This window comes from Brachyhypopomus gauderio, chromosome 7, assembly GCF_052324685.1.
Source record: "Brachyhypopomus gauderio isolate BG-103 chromosome 7, BGAUD_0.2, whole genome shotgun sequence".
Classification (NCBI taxonomy): Eukaryota; Metazoa; Chordata; class Actinopteri; order Gymnotiformes; family Hypopomidae; genus Brachyhypopomus; species Brachyhypopomus gauderio.
The window spans coordinates 15,989,374-16,012,826 of record NC_135217.1 but is presented as its reverse complement, the minus strand read 5'-3'; the positions used below and the strand labels follow the sequence as shown (position 1 = coordinate 16,012,826).

At 42.4% G+C, this 23,453-nt stretch overlaps 1 protein-coding gene across 4 annotated transcripts in view; it reads right to left on the bottom strand.

Annotated features, from left to right (window-relative positions):
• The window catches only part of mvb12ba (multivesicular body subunit 12Ba), a 91,557-nt gene that overhangs the window by 17,669 nt on the left and 50,435 nt on the right, over positions 1-23,453 (bottom strand). For all 4 annotated transcript variants that reach the window (XR_013132349.1, XM_077012110.1, XM_077012109.1 and 1 more), the window contains exon 5: positions 21,989-22,118. Coding sequence is in view for 3 of the 4 variants with exons in the window: in XM_077012110.1 (XP_076868225.1) it covers positions 21,989-22,118 (130 nt within the window). In the remaining variant the exon portion in view is untranslated. The remainder of the gene's footprint in view (positions 1-21,988; positions 22,119-23,453) is intronic.

Genomic DNA, 23,453 nt, shown 5'->3' with positions numbered 1-23,453 from the left:
CTTAATAACCATTACTTTTAAGGCACATTAAGCCAGAATTCACCTTGTTGTGTCTTTAAATGATTCAACGAATCACAGATTTGAGCTTCACCTGGGACCTATAATGTAATTAACATATTCCCAGGTGTGTAAAAAAGAACCCCAGCACACCAGATTTTCATGTGAAGTGGAACCTGATCTCTGGCAACATGCCAAAGATTCAACCACAAACCAAAGTGCTCACGGAACCATCTTTAAATGTATTCAAATATCAAGTAGAGAAAAATATTTTAAGAAACTGGTGGTGTTCATGACAGGCCCAGATCAGGCAGATCCCTTAAGACAACTGTTTGAGAGGACAATTTGTTGCTTCCACAGTCCAGGGCCAGCCCTTTTTCAACTGCAGCAGGAACTACATGAGAACTGGTCAGCAACAATTTGTTGAATTATTTCACGCAATGGTCTCCATGACTGAATTAGTGCTCAGAAACATGGAGTTTTGAGTCGAGCCAAGCTTGAGGTTCTGAGTGTTCGCTGTACAGATCGGCTTTTTAACATGGACATCATGTAGCCAGTCCATTTTTGGCTTTATAAGCAATCATCAAGGTTTTATATCTGATGCGTGCCGCTACTGGAAGCCAGTGAAGAAAGCGTACCAGAGGAGTCACATGTGAGAACTTAAGTAGATTGAAGACCAGTCGTGCTGCAGCATTCTGAATTAGTTGTAGAGGTCTCATGACCCGTAGAGGAAGACCTGCAAGTAGAGAATTGCAGTAGTCCAGCTTAGAGATTAAAACTAGAGACTGCACAAGCACTTGAGTAGCTTCCTGTGTAAGGAAGGGTCGTATTCTCCGTATGTTGCAGAGAAGAAATCAGCAGGATCTGGTCAGCTTTGAAACATGTGTTGAGAAGGAGAACTCGTTGTCCAACGTTACACCCAGGCTTCGAGCGGTTTCTGATGGTGTTAACAAGATGTTCTCAAAGGAGACTGTGAGGTCATTGTGTGGGTTTGGGGTTACTGGAATGTACAGAAGCTCAGTTTTGCTAGGATTGAGCTTCAAGTGGTGAGCAGTCATCCATGAAGCAATATCTGCCAAGCATGCTGAGATACACCTAGAGACCTGGGTGTCAGAATGAGTGAAGGAAAGAATTAGCTGGGTGTCATCAGCATAGCAATGATAATAGAAACCATGAGACAAAATAATGTCACCAAGAGAATGAGTATATAACGAGAAGAGGGCCTAGGACTGAGCCTTGGGGGACTCCAGTGGAAAGTTTACATGGATTGGATGTAGATCCTCTCCATGTTACCCGATAGGAACGGTCTTCAAGATATGACTGGAACCATTTTCAAGCAGAGGCAGTCACACCGAGGCTAGAAAGAACAGAGAGGAGGATGTTGTGGTTGACAGTGTCAAAGGCTGCAGAAAGATCTAGAAGAATTAAAACTGATGATAGCTTGTTAGCCTTGGCAGCATGGAGCTTCTCGGTCACTGCTTTGAGGGCAGTTTCTGTTGAGTGTGCCCGTTTGAAGCCAGACTGATTAGGATCATGGAGTTGGTTCTGGGTGAGGAAGAGAGATAATTGGTCATAGACTGCTCGCTCCAGAGTTTTTGATAGAAAAGAAAGACGTGATACCAGTCTGTAGTTGTCATGTCAGAGGTGTCAAGTGTTGCTTTTTTCAGGATTGGTACCACCCTTGCCATCTTGAACACGGTAGGCACATGACCCAAAACTAAGGAGTTGTTGATGATTGCCGAGACGAACGGAAGGAGTTCCCTTGACATATTCTGGAAAAGATTGGAAGGAATTGGATCCAATGGGCATGTAGTAGGATTGCTAGAAGTCAGAAGTTGATGTACACTACCGTTCAAAAGTTTGGGGTCACCTAGACAATTTTGTGTTTTCCCTGAAATCTCATACTTTTATTTATCAAATGAGTTGCAAAATGAATAGAAATATAGTCCAGACATTGACATGGTAGAAATTTATTTTTATTTTTTGAAATAATTTTCTACTTTAAACTTTGCTTTTGTCAAAGAATGCTCCCTTAGCAGCAATTACAGCATTGCAGACCTTTGGCATTCTAGCTGTTAATTTGCTGAGGTAATCTCAATGGGGTTGAGATCTGGTGACTGCGTTGGCCACTCCATTACCGATAAAACACCAGCTGCCTGCTTCTTCTCTAAATAATTTGTGCATAATTTGGAGGTGTGCTTTGGGTCATTGTCCTGTTGCAGGATGAAATTGGCTCCAATCAAGCGCTGTTCACAGGGTATGGCATGGTGTTGCAAAATAGAGTGATAGCCTTCCTTATTCAAAATCCCTTTTACCTTGTACAAATCTCCCACTTTACCAGCACCAAAGCAACCCCAGACCATCACATTACCTCCACCATGTTTGACAGATGGTGTCAGGCATGCATCCAGCATCTTTTCAGTTGTTCTGCGTCTCACAAATGTTCGATCCAAACACTTCAAACTTTGATTCGTCTGTCCATAACACTTTTTTTTCCCAATCTTCCTCTGTCCAATGTCTCTGTTCTTTTGCCCATATTAATCTTTTTCTTTTATTAGCCAGTCTCAGATATGGCTTTTTCTTTGCCACTCTGCCCTGAAGGCCAGCATCCCGGAGTCGCCTCTTCACTGTAGACGTTGACACTGGCGTTTTGCGGGTACTATTTAATGAAGCTGCCAGTTGAGGACCTGTGAGGCGTCGATTTTTCAAACTGGAGACTCTAATGTACTTGTCTTCTTGCTCAGTTGTGCAGCGGGGCCTTCCACTTCTCCTTCTACTCTGGTTAGAGCCTGTCCGTGCTCTCCTCTGAAGGGAGTAGTACACACCATTGTAGGAAATCTTCAGTTTCTTGGCAATGTCTCGCATGGAATAGCCTTCATTTCTCAGAACAAGAATAGTGTAACGTCAGGAAGAGACACAGAGGGATCCTTATGCAAAAGCACAGTGCTCTTTATTTGGCAGATAGATACAACCAGAGAATGCAAGATGTTAATGCATAAACGGAGTTGATCTAATGCCGTTTGTTGAGAGTGGTCTATCCGGTCCGGGGTCGTAACGGGAAGGCAGAGTCCGTACGGTACCTGAGGGCTAGGCAGAAGACGGGGTCGAGGGAACAGGCAGAGGTCGGTACACAGGAGAAACAGCAGGGTATGATAACGCTCGGTATGCAACATGGTTGGCAATACTTCGCGACGAGGTGTTGTGATGATGGTGTATATGAATGCCTGGAATGTGGGTGTGGTGATGAGGAACAGCTGAGTCCTTAATGGCTATCAGGTGACATTCCTGACAAATAGACTGTCGAATTTCAATTGAAAGTTGTCTTTTTCTGGCCATTTTGTGAGTTTAATCGAACCAACAATTGTAATGCTCCAGATTCTAAACTAGCTTAAAGGAAGGTCAGTATTATAGCTTCTCTAATCAGCAAAACTGTTTTCAGCTGTGCTAACCTACTTGCACAAGGGTTTTCTAAATATCCAATAGCCTCCTTACACAGTTAGCAAACACAATGTACCATTAGAACACTGGAGTGATGGTTGTTGGAAATGGGTCTCCATACATCTATGTAGATATTGCATTAAAAACCAGACGTTTACAGCATTAATAATGTACAGAGTGTATTTTTGATGCATTTAATATCAGCTAAATTGAAAAAAAAAAAAAACTGGTTTTCTTTCAAAAATAAGAACATTTCTAAGTGACCCCAAACTTTTGAACGGTAGTGTATCTTGTCTGAGGAGAGAGGGGAGAAAATAGTGCAGAAGACCTGTTGGAATGTGCATGGACCCAAGATTAAACCATAAAACAGTCTGGTGGAGTTTGGTGGAGGCAAAATAATGGTTTGGGGTTACATCCAGTATGGGGTTGTCCAGGAGCTCTGCAGAGTGGATGGCAACATTAAAACTCTGAAGTATCCAGACATTCTTGCTGCCCATTATATTTTAACCCACAAGAGAGTGCAAATTTTGCAGCAGGATGACACTCCTTCTTATAATTCAGCCTCCACATCAAAGTTCCTGAAAGAAAAGAAGATCAAGGTGCTACAGGATTGGCCAGCCCAGTCACCAGACATGAACAGACATGTTATTAAGCATTTCTGAAGTAAGATGAAGGACGAGGCTTAGAAAATGAAATGAAAAAGTCTTGAACTCTGGGAGTACAGCAAGACAGCTTTCTTTGCCATTCCAGATGACTTCATCAATAAGTTATTTTAGTCATTTCCAAGATGTCAAGTCAAATAGTCAAATTTATTTATATAGCGCTTTTCACAACACATGTTGTCACAAAGCAGCTTTACAATTGTATGGGTCCAAGCAGCTTTACAATCGTATGGGTCCAGATCCCTAATGAGCAAGCCAAAGGCGACAGTGGCATGGAAAAACTCCCTATGATGGTGGGGATTAGGAAGAAACCTCGAGAGGACCAAGACTTAAAAGGGAACCCATCCTCGATTGGGCAGCCCGTTAGCACAAGTCCGTGGTGCGCAGGGTGGTTCTACAGCTATAGTTAAGGTTCTTGTTCCTCGGTCAAGTAGCCACAGTCCCTTCGGTGCAGATGGTGAGCCTCAGGTAGGGGCTAGCATCAGATGTATTGATGCAGTCCTCCAAGGTCATGGCAGTCATACATACTATTAATACATTTTTTCAAGGCACCATGGCATTATGTTCTAATGTTCTTGTAGCATGTTTGTATATATATAAAATATATGTATTTCAACATTATTTTTGTATGCAAGTCCAAGCACAATCTAACCATACCATCCTAATTACATTAATTATTAACTAATTAATTCAATGTATAATACAAAAAGGTATTTTGGTATAATAAGTATAATCTAGAAGGATTAAGTATAATCTAGATTTCAACTGATCAACTGTCACGTTACGGTCCCTGACCCCTCGCTTTTGGGCGTGTGTTTACGTTGTTTACATCTAGTCGTCTGCGTCTGTGGATCTCCATGGGTGCGGTTGCATCTGAATGTGTTCATTCATCTCACCTGTGGCTCGTCTCGTGATCACTCGGGGCTTATGTGGTTTGTCTATTTAATGTGCATTCGCGCAGTGTCCTGTGCTCGTCTTTGTTTGAGTCCGACACGTCTATATGTATACGTGTTCTTCGTGCGCTATCTGCGCTATTTAGTGTAAGAACAAAAGTGACATTCGCCAAAGCAAGGATTAGGTGCCCCGTCCTTCGCCCTGCCCTGAGCGTCACATCAACTACAAGTTTTTATTTGTTGTTCCTACAACTTGGATAAGCGACAAGTCGTCAGGCACTTTATCGTAAAAATTTTGAAAATCACCTGAACTGGACACATGGACACCTGTGAGCTAATGTTTAAGCTGTCTTTTGCAAAAATGTAGTATAATTAGTAGTGGTGGGCCGTTATCGGCGTTAATGGCGTTCGATAATGTTATACTCTTATCGGGCAATATAAAAAATATCGCCATTAATCTATTCTTAAAGTTGGGTTGGGAGCTGGGTCAAAATAGGTAAGCAAACTATGATGAGTTTCACCTTGATAGTTTAGCTCAGGTGTATTCCTAACCAAATTGCACAGTAGGGGGCGAGAACGAGTTTTCAAACCTGTGAATTACCACCCACAACAAATAGCTTGTGCACTTACATGGATGAAGCCACAAAGCCACCAGGTTTGCTTCATGGAAAATTCATTTTTAAGAAGCTTTCTAATGGAAACATTGACAAGACTAAATTTGTTTGCACCTTATGCAACGCAAAATTAGTTTACCGTTGAACACGAGTAGCCTACATTTTATTGAGCATGTTTTTTTTCAAGTATCAAAGTAGAACAGCTTTCTCAAGCAGTTATTGATGCATTCTGGAAACAGGAGATGAGCCCCTGGTCTAATGCACCCTCTGTATTAAGAAACCCTATCTCAAAAACTGACTTTTAGTCATTACTTGGGTAGCACGCAAATTTTGAATGAGCCATTTTAATCTAGATTAATTTCAAGATTTCGGTGAGATTAATCTAGATTTAAAAATTAATCTACGCCCAACCCTAATAATTAGATATTTTTAAGAATGTCCAAGTCATGACTCATGACTATACAACAGAAATCCATCACAGAGCCAGAGACCTTTGTCATTTTTATCAGCAGGCTACAGCTCAAAGAGGTCTGGGTGCAACGAACAGGATTAGGTTGGGAATATAAGATACAATTCTGGTCTAAAACCACCAAGAAACAAAACAAAAGGCCATGGTTGTGGATTAAATAGACTAAGAATGCTACATTGTTGCAGAGTTACAGGTCTGGCAAGCAGACTGAACATCATGGCAACACTGAGCAGAGACATCAGCTGGGCAGATATTACACACTAGCATGCCCTAGAAATCTCTGCCAGAGGTTTGGGAAAAAAAAAACAAAAACAAAAAAACACCTGCCCATTCTGCAACCAAATCAGCAAAATATTCTGTCAGTATACAAGTGGCTCTATCACAAAGGTTTATTTCCTGCTTCTGGTTTTCACAACGTTTTTGCACAAACGCCACAATGTTGCCATCCTTAGTTCAACGGGTTGCTTATTCTTTTTTTGGAAATCTTTATTTTTCTCTCGGATATATCTACACATAACCACATCGGCATCTTCCAGGAGCTATCGGAAGACCTTTTCTACCATCAAAAACATATGGACAAACAACTTTACAGAAGCTAAGTATTTCACCATATCTGAGTAATTTGTGGCATGTATTGTTACCCTTCCATCAGTAGTGTTAATTTTATATGTCTAGATCAGTGGTTTTCAAACTTTTTCTATCATTCCCCACTTCAGAAGAAGGGGAAATTCCATGACCCACCTGTCCCATATCATGCAAACAAAATGGTAATAAAATACAAATGGGGGTGGCGAACGTAATTTGTTGACCGGAGGGGCCGGTACAAATTCATTAAAGGGCTGAATCTAGCCCTGATTCACACTGTTCCGCCGACATTTTAAACATCCGGGGCTTACGCAAAACGAACAGGCATTAAAACGACAGGCTTAAAAAGGTTAATTTCTTCCAATTGCTTGCGCCCCACCTGCAATACCCATGCACCCACACTTTGAGAAACGCTGGTCTAGATTCATTATTAGCCTGATAGAGGGGATTGGGTCAAGAGGAGCGCATCTGGGTTCTAGAAAGTTTGGCAGTTATAACTAGCCCCCAGCTCTTGCATTAAAGTCCCAACAGCAATGTCAAATGGGTGACATCTCAGAGGCATAGATGTAAGGCTGAGGACCATTCAAGTTTGTGTCAAACAGGTGTGCCCTACTCGAATAGACTGGCTGAGAAACCTGTGAAAAAAACTCTGGTTATAGAAGATTCACAGCTATTAATATAGCAGCCATACGATATTCCAGGGGCAAGAGCACCTGACATCAGGGCTAACGTAAAGGTGTTGGCTAAACGTAAATACTCAAAAATTGTAATACATGTTGGCAACAATGATGATGGAAGCATGAAGTGCTCTAAAATTTCCTGATAGATGGCTGTGCTGACTTTGGTCTTGATAACACAGTTGACATAGCTCCCCCAAACAATCACTGTGGAAACTTCACACTCCATTCTTCCTCCAGACTGTAGGACCTTGATTTCCAAAAGAAATGGACCACCGAGCAACAGTCCAGGTAAGGTGCTTCTGGCATTGTATCTTGGTCATGAGTAGCTTGACAGAAGGAATGGAACAGTTGAAGCCCATGTCCTGAATATGAAGCACTGACTGCAGCAGCAGTCCACTCCTTTGTGAATCTCCAATTTTTGAAAGGATCCTTTCAAGGCTGCCGTTATCCCAGTTGCTTGTGCACTTTCTTCTCCCACAATTTTTTATTCCACTCAATTTTCATTATTATGCTTGGATACAGCACTCTGTGACCAGCTAGCTTCTTTAGCAATGACCTTTTTTGGCATGCCCTCCTTGTGGAGTGTGTCAATGACTGCCTTCGGGACATCTGTCAAGTCAGCAGTCATCCCCATGATTGTGTAGACCAGTGGTTCTCAAACTGTGGTACGCAGAGCACCCCGCGGTGGTACGCCAGATGAACTCGGAAAATAAAAGATGCTTTGAGTTTTTTTTTTTTTTTTTTTTTTTTTTACACAACACATTTTTTTTTTATTAAAACAGAATTATGACAAGTCCTGAAATTCAGAAACTAAAAGGGATGACTCGTATTATGTGCGGAGAAAATGTCGCTAAACAGCTCGATCTGGTGCATCTTTCAAACGACACAGTCACTCGCAGAATTGATGAAATGGCGGACAACGTCAGACAAACATTGACAGAGAGAATTAAAATGAGTAAATGCTTCTCACTGCAGATGAATCCATAGATGTCGCAGATTTAGCCAACTTGCTCGTTTACGTGCGATATGAGTATGAGGGCATGTCGCATGAAAACTTTTTGTGCTGTAAACCACTACCAACACGAACTACAGGAGAACTACATTATAACATATGTGTGTAATGATCAGGGTTGCCAACTCTCACCCATTGAGCGTGAGACACACGCATTTGACCGTCTTCACACGCCACACATCCGATTTCTCACGCCGACAAAAAAATCTAGTTTATTTACCTCTGATCCACATCTACACACACATTAATGCACAGACACTCAGACAACTGCTTTTATTGAACAGAGAAACACAGACACACACTCAGGGAGAATTTGTCAGGGACTGCCAATTTACCTAACCTCCATGTTTTGGACAGTAGAATGAAACCGGAGACCTCAGAGGAAACCCACACAGACATGGGGAGAACATGGAAACTCCACTCAGATAGGGACTCATTTCCCTCAAAATTACTAAAAGAGGTATTAACAGTTGTGACTGAACCTCGTCTAATGGTTGTTAACTCATCCATTACAAAAGGTCACATGCCCAAATCCTGTAAACTAGCGGTCATTAAACCTCGGATCAAGAAACTAAATCTTGATCCAACTACTATCTAGTTATAGACCCATTTCAAACATATCATTTATATCCAAGATCCTAGAAAAAGCTGTAGCCCAGCAATTATGCTTATTTATATCTGCATAGGAATCACATATTTGAAAAGTTACAATCTGAGTCCCACCACAATACTGAAGCAGCCCTAGTTAAAGTAACAAATTATCTCCTTCTTGCCTCAGATCAAGGCTATGTATCTCTACTAGTGCTTCTTGATCTTACTGCAGCTTTAGACACAATGGGTTTTATGGCATTTGGCAGATGCCCTTATCCAGAGCGACTTAATTTTTTTTAATCTCATTTTTATACAAGTGAGCAATTGAGGGTTAAGGGCCTTGCTCAGGGGCACCTCAGTCATGGCCTCAGGTCTGGGAATCGAACCCATGACCCTCCGGTCACAAGACCAGTTCCCTAACCACCAGGCCATGACTGGGTTGGAATCTCAGGCACAGCCCTTTCATGGTTTAATTCTTACTTAACTAAGCTATCAGTTTGTAGAGCTCAATAATTTCCCCTCCAAACACACAGTGAAATACGGAGTCCCGCAAGGCTCCATCTTAGGACCACTATTATATACATTATACAATTAGGTCCATATATATTTGGACAGCAACACAAATTTAGTCTTTTTACCTGTTTACTGAAATATATTCAAGTTATATTTATATAATGTACATGGACATAAAGCCCAGACATTCAGCTTTCATTTGAGGGTATCCACATTAAAACTGGATGAAGTGTTTAAGAGTTTCAGCTCCTTAACATGTGCCACCCTGTTTTTAAAGGGACCAAAAGTAATTGGACAATTGACTCAAATGCTATTTCATGGACAGGTGTGGGCAACCCCTTCGTTTGGTCATTCTCAATTAAGCAGATAAAAGGCCTGGAGTTGATTTGAGGTGTGGTCCTTGCATTTGGAAGGTTTTGCTGTGAAGAAAACATGCGGTCAAAGGAGCACTCCATGCAGGTGAAACAAGCCATCCTTAAGCTGCAAAAACAGAAAAAACCCATCCGAGAAATTGCTACAATATTAGGAGTGGAAGCTACTTATATGCTACCATTGGGCATAGTTATAAACAAACATGGTGTCAACTTTCACTGCTATGCAGATGGCACCCAACTATACATGTCAGCCAAACCTGATTGAAGTTCAAAGTGTTTTTTGTCATATGCACAGAGGAAACAGGTTTCCTTAGATACAATGAAAAACTTATTTTGCTCCTCGCTAAGAATGCCAACCATGTCACTAAGAATGTATACAGTATATACATAGATACATAGTATATACAGTGAGGAGAACAAGTATTTGATATCAAATCAAATCAAATATATTTGTATAGCGCTTTTCACAACACGTTATATGCTGCCGATTTTGCTGGTTTTCACACTTGCAATGCATGTAGAAATCTGTCATTTTTATCATTGGTGCTCTTCAAGTGTGAGTGACGGAATCTAAAAACAAAATCCAGAAAATCACACTGAATGACTTTTAAATCATTAATTTGCATTTTATTGCAGGAAATAAGTATTTGATACCTTACCAAACAGTACGAATTCTGGCTCTCACAGACCTGTTCGTTGCTCTTTAAGAGGCCCTCCTGTTCTCCACTCATTACCTGTATTACTTGCACCTGTTTGAACTAAATAGAATAAAAAAACACCTGTCCACACTCACACACAAACAAACTCCAACCTCACCACAATGGTCAAGACCAGAGAGCTGTGCAAGGACATCAGGGAAAAAATTATAGCCCTGCACAAGGCCAGAATGGGCTACAGGAAGATAGGCAAACAGGTTAATGAGAAGACAACAACTGTAGGCACAATAATCAGAAAATGTAAGAAGACAAAGATAACAGTCAACCTCCCTCGGTCTGGAGCTCCCTGCAAAATCTCACCTCAAGGGGTTGCACTGATAGTGAGGAAGGTAAGGAAAGAGCCCAAAACTACTCAACAGGACCTGGTCAATGACCTGCAGCAAGCTGGAACCACTGTTTCCAAAAAAACTATTTAGTAATACATTGCGCCGTCATGGCTTAAAATCCTGCAGTGCATGCAGGGTCCCCCTGCTTAAGCCAGCACAGATCCAGGCCCATCTGAAGTTTGCCTATGACCATATAGATGATCCAGATCAGGTGTGGGAGAAGGTAATGTGGTCAGATGAGATGAAAATGGAGCTTTATGGTCTAAACTCCACTCGCCATGTTTGGAGGAAAAAGAGTACAAAGAAGGAAGAGTACAAACCCAAGAACACCATCCCTACAGTGAAACAAGGAAGCATCATGGTTTGGGGATGCTTTTCTGTAAAGGGGACAGGGTGACTGCACTGCATTAAAGGGAGGATGGATGGAGCCATGTATTGCGAGATATTGGCCAACAACCTTCTTCCCTCAGAAAGAGCACTGAAGATGGGTCACGGTTGGGTCTATCAACATGACAATGACCCGAAGCACACCGCCCGGGCAACTAAGGCGTGGCTACGTAAGAAGCATCTCCAGGTCCTGGAGTGACCTAGCCAGTCTCCAGATCTGAACCAGATCGAAAATCTCTGGAGACACCTGAAACTCTGTGTTGCCCAGCGACAGCCTAGAAACCTCAAGGATCTGGAGAAGATCTGTATGGAGGAGTGGGCCAAAATCCCTGCTGCAGTGTGTGCAAACCTTGTAAAGAACTACAGGAAACGTCTTACTTCTGTAATTGCAAACATAGGTTTCTGTACCAAGTATTAACTTTCATTTTTCTGATGTATCAAATACTTATTTCCTGCAACAAAAGGCTAATGATTTAAAAGTCATTCATTGTGATTTTCTGGATTTTGTTTATAGATTCCATCACTCACACTTGAAGAGCACCTATGATAAAAAAGACAGATTTCTACATGCATTGCAAGTGTGAAAACCAGCAAAATCGGCAGCTATCAAATACTTGTTCTCCTCACTGTACATAGTTTCAAGAGATACACACTAAATAAAATATAAGCTACTATAGTGGAGGTTCTTAAATTTACACCAGAGGCTACAATGTATAAATTACAGTGAAAAATGTACAATGTATAAGTTACAGTGGTATGTATAGTAGGGATGCACCGAAAATTCGGCCACCGAAAATTTTCGGCCGAAATGGCTTAAATGTGCATTTTCGGTTTTCAGCCGAAATACTTTCATCACCGAAACAACACGGCCGAAACAATGTGTTGTGATGACGCAAGCAAAAATCGCCACCTGCACGCGCTTATTTGGATAAAGCTAGCAAAAATGGTGATGGCGCCAAGGCAAAGGACATTACACCAAAAATTATGGAACTCATTGCCTTAGACGATCAGCCGTTCTCTGTCGTAGGGATTTCGTAGATAGAGCACATTGAGCCCCGTTATGTTTTGCCGAGCAGACAATTGTTTACCTGAGCTGTTTAATGTTGTTGCAACTCACGTCACGTTTTTATGAGAGAATTTATATTTATCTTTCAGGCCAGTCAGTTATAATAAAATTTAACTCGTATAAAATACATATATTTATCCTCTCAGATAAAAACAGTCTGCAAGCGAGTTAAATTTAATTAGTGGTCGGCCGTTGTCAGCGTTATCGCCGTTAACGGCCCACCACTAATTTTATTTTATAATATGCATTACTGTAATGTCAGTGCTAAATAAATATTTTCAAATCAAATTTTGTAGTTGATTTATTCTTTGAATAGCAATGCCTTGATTTTAGTGAGGTTAGCCATAAATCCAATGTTACTAATAATTGGCATAATGTAGGCTATATCGGTGTTTAGGTTTTCGGCTTTCGGCCTTGGTTTCCTCATTTTCGGTTTTCGGTTTCGGCTAAGAATTTTCATTTCGGTGCATCCCTAATGTATAGTGTTGTCCTGGACAGAAACAAAATTATCTGCAGCAAAAAGTGCAATAGTGCGATTGTAGACATGTGCTACAGTAAAGTGACAGTGGGGTGTAAATATCCACAAGTTCTTTAACAGTGGAATTACACATCACACTTCTGTACCCATGTCTGGACAGTCTGAAATGTGAATAGTTATTTCTGATCAGAACTCTGATTGCGGTGGGGAAGAAGTTCTTTAGTCTGGAGGTCTTGCACATCATACTTCTGTACCTCCGGCCTGAGGGCAGAGGTTTGAACAGTCCCGTGCTGGGGGTGGGTGGGTCTTTGATGATGGCGGCAGCTTTCCTTTGGACTCTGGTTGTAGATGCTCTGCAGAGAGTGCAGTGGGGAATTGGTGATCTTCTCTGCAGTCGTCACCACTCTCTGTAGGCATTTGTGGTCCATCATGGTCACGCTGCAGTACCACACAGTGATGCAACTGGTCAGGAGGCTCGTAACACTAGAAGCGCCAAAGCGCCGGTCATTTGACCGCTGTGACGTCTACTAGAAGCGCCGCCTCTGTTCAACCTAATTATACCTAGAAGCGCCGGGCACCGGTCACTTGACCGCATCAGCACAAAATAAAATAATATCTTTGCACTGGATCCAATTTCAGAACCCTCATTTCATGACTTTTCCCAGAATTGTCCTTTTAATAAACTAGTATTTTTACATTGTTAAAAGAAACCCTGCACAGGCTAGTTTAAATCGATTTCGCTCGTATCTCTGTAATATTATCGTCGTCGCCTACACTTCAAGACTGTGATTCTCTTTTCTGCCAGCGGGTGTCGCAAAGATTCGTATGTCATTTAATATTTAGTATAACTAAATAAAGATCAATAGTTTTCAAAACTAAATTAATCACAAAGTTCAAACTGATTATGTGTAAAGACAAAACGGAATTCGTCCGTTGAACGAAAGTGAAAGCGTTTCACTTTCCAAAGTCTTAAAATATATACTTTATTTATTAATATTATTTAATATATACTATATATAAGTTTACATCAACGGTTTTCAAACCGTGAGTGAGTCTTGCTTTGCCTAATAAATGCTTTAGTAGTTTGCAGGAATTCTGCGAATGGTAATTACTTATCAAGTCAATATCTCAAAGGAATTATCTCTCGGGTATAATCCCTCTTCGCCAGTGCTAGCTGTTAGATACATACATTATGTATGGCTGCTTTTGACACATTGGCATTACAAAAGAATTAAGCAGAATGCAAGTTACGTATGTAAATGCATACCTTTGCGAGCGAAACTGAGATGATGGCATGGGCAGTGCTGTTATGAACACTTATTCACAATAGCATTCATGAGGCAATGTGAGCTATAAATTAGTCGGGACGTGGCTACACAGTTTGAGTGAAAACTCTGCTTGGGCGATCGAACAGCAACACAGTTTGGGTGATCGAACAGCAACACAGTTTGTGTGACTCCTCGGTTTGGGTGATCGAACAGCAACACAGTTTGCTTGAAAGCTCGGTTTGGGTGATCGAACAGCAACACAGTTTGCGTGACCCCTCAGTTTGAGCGTTTGAACAGCAACACAGTTTGCGTGACTCCTCAGTTTGGGCGTTTGAACAGCAACACAGTTTGCGTGACTCCTCAGTTTGGGCGTTTGAAAGGTTGCATAGTGCGTTATAAAAATGGCACAGAGAATCATGTACACCCCAAAGCAAGTGCTGGACATGCTGTGCAATATTAATGAGATGGAATCGGAGGGCGAACAATGTGAGGTGTCGGATGGAGAGGGCGAAAGTGTGCGAGTGTCAATTGCTAAGCGGGAAGACCGCTAGCAACCGCGGACAATCTATAATAGTAGCAAAAACAAACGATGCAGCGCTTCGCACTATAGTGAGCAATTTTTTTAACAAGCCCGCGGGCGACTCATGACGTGGGTGACCCCTGGATTATTCAATATTAATGGCAGCCTAACTTTTTGATTGGCAGCTAATTGAGCAATAGAACACGAGAGGGAGTGTGTTAATTCATTGGCCCTTTGGCGAGCTACTCGGAAAGGGGTGGCGAGCTACTGGTAGCTCACGAGCGATGTGTTGGAGACCCCTGGAGACCCCCCCCCCTAGACAGACATTCAGAGATATCATGCGCTATCTGCGCTTTGATGACCACAAGGGCTGCCCGCCTTGCGACTGATAAATTTGCCATGATCTCGGAGATATTTGATAAATTTGTGAAAAACAGTATTGCTTCTTACACGCCCGGTGAGAACTTTACTGTTGATGAGCAACTGTTCCCAACTAAAGCTCGCTGTCATTTCACTCAGTACATGGCCAATAAACCTGGCCGGTGTAGGTGCTGATGCTGGCTGAAGTCCTGTTGCTAATCCTGAAAGACTGGGGCCTGCCTGTTAGGAAGTCCAAAAGCCAGTCACAGAGGGTGGGGTGCAGTATGGAGCTTTTTAGTGTCACTAAAACCTTGAAAAAAATTGAAGTAAAAATTCTGGTTCAGGTTGAAATTTAGGTTTGGGTCGAAATTCAGGTTCAGGTTGAAATTCGGGTCGGGAATGCATCCGGGATACTTAGGATGAGCAAACAAACTCAGAGCTAATCGAACTGCATCTGGCCAATCACAAAACATATCAGAGGTCATTGGGAGGCGCGTTTTTCTGCTAAATTTCCTGTAAGGGTGCGGTCCCTGTTTGGCGTGTAAGTGGCATGTAAGCAGCACGATAGTGACCACTGTGCCACCCAGAAATGGCACCTTGTGGCAGCTGCCACATAATCGTGGCACTTAGTGTGGCCAGTGCTGCGTGACTGTGGCCTCCGTTGTCCAGAAACGCCGCCTGCCTCTGCTGACAGACATCTAAAGACTCTGCATATCGGCCACTCGCTTAAATCATCTCAACAAGCTCCAAATCGCCATTTGTTGAAATGAAGATAGTTCATAACTTTTGTTTGAAAATTATGTTGAGTGAAAGATACTAGCCGACATCCAGCTAGACAGTTCTATATTACTAGTTCAGAATACTGTTTAGCGATAACGTTGAATTAAGATTATAGGAGGGTACGTGAATCTACAGTGGTAGACCGTTAACGACAGCACTAAATTTAAAGGGTTTATTATTATAGATGTATGGTTATCAGTGAATGTTCCTACACACCATCACCGTAATTTAAACCTCTGCGAGCGAGTGGCATCGCATGAACAAGGAGATGTGGTCTCAGTGTCCAAAGTGGGGGCAGGGTGCAGCCCTATATGCACCGCATATGTTACTGTACACATGATCCAGGGTGTTTTTGTTCCGGGTTGGAACGCCTACGTGTTGGAAATATTTTAGAAGTACAGTCTGTTAGTTGCACTGGTTGAAATCACCAGCAATGATAAACACTGCCTCAGGGTGAGCCGTCTCCAACACACTGATGACATCATGTAGTTTGCAGAGTGCTGCCGCAGAGTTAGCCCGCGGATTAATGTAAACAGCGGCTAAAAACACAGCACAAAAGTCCCGTGGTAGATAGTAGGGACGGCATTTTAGCATCAAAAGCTCCAGGTCTGGTGAGCAGTGCTTATAAACTGTCCGTATGTTTTTACACCGCATGTTTCAGTGAAAATCAGAGCGCAGCACTCTCTCGTTTCCCGCTGAGATGTTATCCTAGCTCTCAACTCGTCCAGCTTGTTCTCCAATGACTGCACGTTCGCTAGCAAAAGGCTAGGCACTGGTGGTCGGCAAGCGCGGGCCTTTAGCCTAGCATGCAGTCCTCCCCTCTTGCCTTGCTTGCGTTGCCGCCTCTGAAGCGCTCTCCTCGGGTCAGCATGCTCACTCGCGGTCGATAGGTCTGGGTCTTCCTGGTGGTGGTGGCTGCGGGTGCGGACAATAAGTTGAAGCTCCGGTGGAATAAAGCTAAATCCATGGTTATTATCTGTTGCAATGTCCAGCAGAATTTGTCTGTCGTAGGCCAATATCGCTTAGCACTTGTGCACTGCAGAGAACATAAATGCACAGGAAGAAAAAAAGAAAAAGCCTGCATTCTTGAGCAGAGAGAGCAAACACATCTGCCTCCAAGGGCGCCATGTTGGTGACAAAATGCTGGATGTTGCTAAACTTGCTCCAACTTAACCTCTTTGTGCAGCTACATTCCAGCGGCCATTTTTAAAATTCCTCAGATGCCCGACATAGTCCACTATAAAACTAGATATCTCAAGTTGTACATATATGAAAATGATCATTCATGGCTCAAACTGAAGTAGACAGTTGGGGGAACATATTGATACACTTCAATATCATATTCCTTGGTTTGTTTTATTTTTGAGCCTCTATCGCTCATGCAAATATGCCAGGAATGTCAGAAATGCACACTTGAACTTGAGCATCATAAGCATGTATATTCACATAGTTATTCAATACGGTCTGTAAATTTGCAATATATTCCGCTATGGTCTTTTCTAATAACACAGAAAAAATGAACAAATCCATGCAAGCATTGCAAAGTTATTCCACTTTGTTCCAAGGAATGTCAAGTTCACCACACCCTGTCCAAATATGCCACACCCGATACACACCCTTAGCCAACCAAGCTAACATGCTAACATGCGGGTGTACCGTCTCACTTCCAGGTTGGCGAAAATTCCGAAAATTGCTCATATATTCCATACAAAGTAATCCTTTTATGGTCGAAAGTATCCGCAATCGGAATAAAAACGAACAAAATAATCCACGGCTGCTTCAGTTTCGCCGAACAGTGTGTTCTGGGGAGCGTAGCTTAGGTTAGCAAAGGTTAGCTTATGTTGCTATGCTAGCAGACCGACATTGGAAATGAACGGCGACTTTCCGAGGCCTAGGGTTAGTAAAAATATAATTGACCAATCATGGCAAATGAGGGCTGGTTAGCTTCAGAAGGAAGTAAACTATTGGTTAGAACAGCTTTCAATCACTTCTAAGGCTCCAGCTTGTCTCTGTGGGCTTATAGGTTCACCCCCCCCCCCCCCCCCCGCCCCTTCGCACCTCGCCAGGGGAGAGGTTGTAAAATCTGTCGTTCAAAGTCACTACCCCCCTTCTGACCAATAAAAACCACTCAAATCAAAGCAGAACCCCTTCAGCTTTGTAATAAGAGGACAAATCAGCTTTCCAAATGCTTCGGTGACGCTTAGGGGGCAGATTTGTCGGAGCGTCTCATTCAGGAAGTGGATTACGCAAAATTTTGCAGTGAGGTGAGCAAGCTTTTTAAGGTATTTATCCACAACGGATATACGATGTTAAGGTCTTAAATTAAAGCCTTATTAGTACACAATTTTTAGGTGACAAAACATGGTCATCTTAATTCGCATACTTTTTAAAAGGACAATTTAAATGGCGAGTCAAGTTGCACGTGTAAACCACATGTTGTAAACACGGTGTGTCCAGAAGGGGATTTCTTGAAAACAGTTGCTTGTAGATGGCTGAAAATCGGTATGCAGGATGTTATACTAGTTTAAAAAATACAATCAGTGTGTTGTGTTTGCGTTTTAAGAATTGCGTTTTCATGGCGATATTAATTATTTTGTGTGGATAAACAGATTTTGCCCGGCGACGGGATCGCTAGGGGGCGCAAATTGTCAAAGAGGTTAATGGTAAAAAGACGGAAGTTCTCCTTCTGGGCCCAAAGTTCGCAAGACAGAAAATACCAGATGTAATGCTAAATGTCACAGACTACTCCATTACACCTGGCTTAGTAGCCAAAAATCTCAGTGTCATACTCGACTCTGACCTATCATTTGATAAATATATAGATAATACTACTAGGATAGCTTTTCTACATCTCCACAACATTGCCAAGCTAAGAAATGCATCATCACAGCATGATGCAGAAAAATTGGTACATGCCTTTGTTAGGTCTAGATGAGACTACTATAACTCTACTATAACTCATTACTGTTAGGATGCTCAAATAGGAATCTGATTAAACTTCAAATAGTTCAAAATGCCGCAGCCAGAGTTCTGAATAGAACTAGAAAATTCAATCATATCAGGCCAGTCCTATCAGCCCTTCATTGGCTTCCAATTAAATTCTGTATTGATTTTAAAATTATTCTACTGACTTACAAAGCACTGCAGGGGCTTGGTCCTGATTACTTCCAGGAACTTATCTCCTATTATGAACCCTCACATCCACTAAGATCACAGGGTGCTGGCCTCTTATTAGTTCCAACAATTAATAAGGTAACAGCAGGGGGAAGAGCCTTTTCTTACAAGGCCCCCCAACTATGGAATAACCTTCCAGAATGTGCCCAGGACTCTGATACAGTCACAATCTTTACGTCTAGGTTGAAAACTTACATATTTAGATGAGTGTTTGGTAATTAATGTTCCCCCTTAGATAGTACAGATCCAGGGGTTCTCTTCTCTCCTTAACCCTCCCTTACCCCCTCTCCTCCATCTTCTCTCACACCTGACGATTTGGTCATCTTCTTTAAAGAAAAGATTGCAGCAGTCCCTCAGTCCTTCTCCCCAGCTCCCAACCTTCCTACTAGTATATCTAACCCAACACTAAACTCCTTGGCTTCTTTCTCCTCTCTCTCACTGGATCCCACTGGATGCCCAAAGAGAGAGGCCCACTGCCCACTGGACCCAATTCCTTCCACTCTTTTCCAGAATGTCAAGAGAACTCCTTCCGTTCATCTCAGCAATCATCAACAACTCCTTAGTTTCGGGTCATGTACCTACCGTGTTCAAGATGGCAAGGGTGGTACCAATCCTGAAAAAAGCAACACTTGACACCTCTGACATGAAAACTACAGACCGGTATCACTTCTTTCTTTTCTATCAAAAACTCTGGAGTGAGCTGTCTATGACTAATTATCTCTCTTCCTCACCCAGAACCAACTCCATGATCCTAATCAGTCTGGCTTCAAACGGGCACACTCAACAGAAACTGCCCTCAAAGCAGTGACCGAGAAGCTCCATGCTGCCAAGGCTAACAAGCTATCATCAGTTTTATTTCTTCTAGATCTTCTGTACATTCCAGGAACCCCAAACCCACACAACAACCTCACAGTTTCCTTTGAGAACACCTTGTTAACACCATCAGAAACTGCACGAAGCCTGGGTGGAAATGAGTTGTCCTTCTCAACACGTTTCAAAACCAGACCCTGCAGATTTCTCCTCTGCAACATACAGAGAATACGACCCTTTCACAGGAAGCTACTCAAGTGCTTGTGCAGTCTCTAGTAATCTCTAAGCTGGACTACTGCAATTCCCTACTTGCAGGTCTTCAGACCTCTACAACTAATTCAGAATGCTGCAGCACGACTGGTCTTCAATCTCTCCAAGTTTTCACATGTGACTCCTCTGCTACGCTCTCTTCACTGGCTTCCAGTAGCGGGACGCATCAGATATAAAACCTTGATACTTATTTACAAAGCCAAAAATGTACTGGCCCCTCCCTACATGATGTCCATGGTCAAAAGCCGATCCGTACAGCGAACACTCAGAACCTCAAGCTTGGCTCGACTCGAAACTCCATGCTTAAAGTCTCATGGAAGACAAAGCTCCAGACTATTCTCCATCCTGGCTCCAGGATGGTGGAACGATCTTCCATTAGCTGCTAGGACTGCAGAGTCTATTGCTATCTTCAAGCGTAGACTGAAGACCCACCTGTTTGTTGAGTTCTTACCAGAGCACTAACTTAGCTGATACCACTTGCCGTTGTTCTTAAATTGTATGTCTGTCTATGGTTATTTGTGCTTCTTAGCAAACGTCTAACTTGCAAAACACTAGGTAATGACATTGGCTGTGTTCGGAATAGCCTACTACATACTACTGGCATACTGATCGAGCCCCAAATCAGTATGTCGTATGCAGTATGTGACCAAAATGAAAATTTCCAGTACGCGAAACATACCCGGATGACCTACTACTTCCGCAAAATATTCCAGTACGCAAACAGAGCTATCTTCGTGGTGTACTGCATCCCATCATGCAACGCTACGTTCACGTGACCCCGTAGTTTGCTTTGCTTTTGTCGCATACTGGAAACTGTACTGCATACTACTACGAGGACCAGTATGCAGTATCCAGTATATACTGAGTCCAGTATGCAGTATCCAGTATGTAGTAATCTATTTCGAACACAGCCATTGACTCCTGTAGTTTACTGGCGCTGCTTTTACAGTCCTTACGGTAACGATCATGTGTCCAAAGAAACCTACGGACCAATTGCATGCGAGTTTGGCTCTACTACGTGATACCACCAAGCGGATTCCAATTGGCCGGTAAACTCTGAAACAAAGTGAGGCTGTATGGGAGTTTGTGGAAGATGTAACCTAGTGAAATAATTTTTTATTGAATACCCATGGTATAGTGGATGGATGCCAATGTCTCAGAATGATCCCAAATCTGTGTTACCTTCTGGATCTTACCCTTTTAGCTAGGCTGTAATAATTGAATACAGCAGTTGCTGCTACACTCCAGAAATCTTTAAATTTCCTAATTTTCCCTCTTTTCTTTTTCCAAATGGCTGCCCGCCTACCCGAGAAATACTAAGATGAGGAGGGACAAGTCTTTCCTGATATCCACCCTGAGCCAGCCAGCTTCTGCCTAACCAGCTGTGAATGAATGATTAACCCACTGCCCTGGCCCTTCTCACCACCCTGAATTCTCCCCTTCTATGGATGTATCTCCACAGCCCTGTACTATGTACTATTACCAAGCATCAAGAAGTTTAGGACATGTATACACATCCACACAAAGATGTGGAAAAGAAATTATTTATCATTCCCATCTTATCTTTGTTTATGTATCTCTCCAATTGTTGCTATGGTGACTGTCGGCCAGAGGAGGATGGGTTCCCCCCCTGAGTCTTGGTTCCTCTCAAGGTTTCTTCCTCATGCTCTTAGGGAGTTTTGTCTTGCCACTGTCACCCTTGGCTTGCTCACTGGGGGCTTGAAAACTCGGACACTTGAAAAGCTGTTTTGTGACAACTGTTGTAAAAAGGGTTATATAAATAAATTTTGATTCATTTTTATTGATATTCAAATTTTTTGAGAAGCACATGTATGTTGAATTTTACTCATTAATTGAGGGAGCTAATAATTCTGCAGCACCAATAGAAAATCACCATTGGAAATTTGTTTTAGTCTGGCCTTAGGCTTAATCTGGATGTGGGCAACTGGCACCAAGTCTTGAAAAAACTGAATCACAATTCTCATTGCATATATTGATAACTAACCCAATAAATGTATACTGTGGTGGGGCCTGTTTGGAGCGACCCAAGATGCGAATGTCACAGATTGCAGCTTCAGTGGAGTCCCTTGGGATGAACTTAATACACAGCCTCCTCTTCCTGAATGCTGGCTCCTCTGTTGAGGGTGAGAAACAGAGAGAAAGAAACAAATCAAGTAGTATTCTGCAGTGTGGTTGGGAAAAAAAACTCAATCAGTTAGCTTACAGTTGTGATCAAATTTATTCAACCCCCACTGAAATAAAGTGTTTTGGCCAGTTTGACATTGATTTTGATCATTTCAGTCATCTTATTTACAATTATATCAAAGAGGCACTTATAAATTAGACAAACATAACATAATATTTATGATGGAATAACCACAAATGTCTTTACTGTGCTCACATCATTATCAGTTTTATTCAACCCCCTAGTGACATTATTTTTTAGTACTTAGTACAACATCCTTTTCCAGTTATGACAGCTTTCAAGCGTGAAGCATAGCTTGACACAAGTGTCTTGCAGCGACCTATGGGTATCTTAGCCCATTCTTCATGGGCAAAAGCCTCCAGTTCAGTCACATTCTTAGGCTTGCGCACTGCAACTGCCTTCTTTAGGTCCCACCAGAGGTTCTCAATTGGATTCAAGTCTGGTGATTGCGATGGCCACTCTAGAATGTTCCAGCCTTTCATGTTCAACCATGCTCTAGTGGACTTGGATGTGTGCTTCGGATCATTGTCCTGTTGGAAGGTCCAACGTCTCCCAAGCCGCAGGTTTGTGACTGACTCCATCACATTTTCCTCCAAGATCTCCTGGTACTGAAGGGAATTCATGGTACCCTGCACACGTTGAAGCTTTCCTGTACCATTAGAAGCAAAACAGCCCCAAAGCATAATTGACCCCCCGCCATGCTTCACAGTAGGCAAGGTGTTCTTTTGTTCATAAGCCTGGTTCTTCCTTCTCCAAACATAGCGCTGGTCCATTGTCCCAAACAAACAGTTCTAATTTAGTTTCATCTGACCACAGTACACTGTTCCAAAACCTTTGTGGCTTGTCCACATGACTTTTGGCATACTGCAGTCGACTTTTCTTGTTCCTTGGAGTCAGCAAGGGGGTGCGTCTGGGCGTTCTGGCATGGAGGTCTTCGTTATGCAGTGCGCGCCTTATTGTCTGAGCTGAAACTTCAGTGCCCACATCTGACAGGTCTTTTTTCAGTTCCTTAGCAGTCACGCGGGGATTTTTCTCCACATTACGCTTCAGGTAGCGCACAGCAGTCGCGGTCAGGATCTTCTTTCTGCCACGACCAGGTAACGTTTCCACTGTGCCCTTTAACTTGAACTTGCGAATGATACTTCCGATAGTGTCTCTTGGAATATTTAACAACTTCGCAATCTTTTTATATCCATTGCCATTCTTGTGAAGAGCAATAACCTCTTCTCTTGTCTTCTGGGACCATTCTCTTGCCTTCACCATG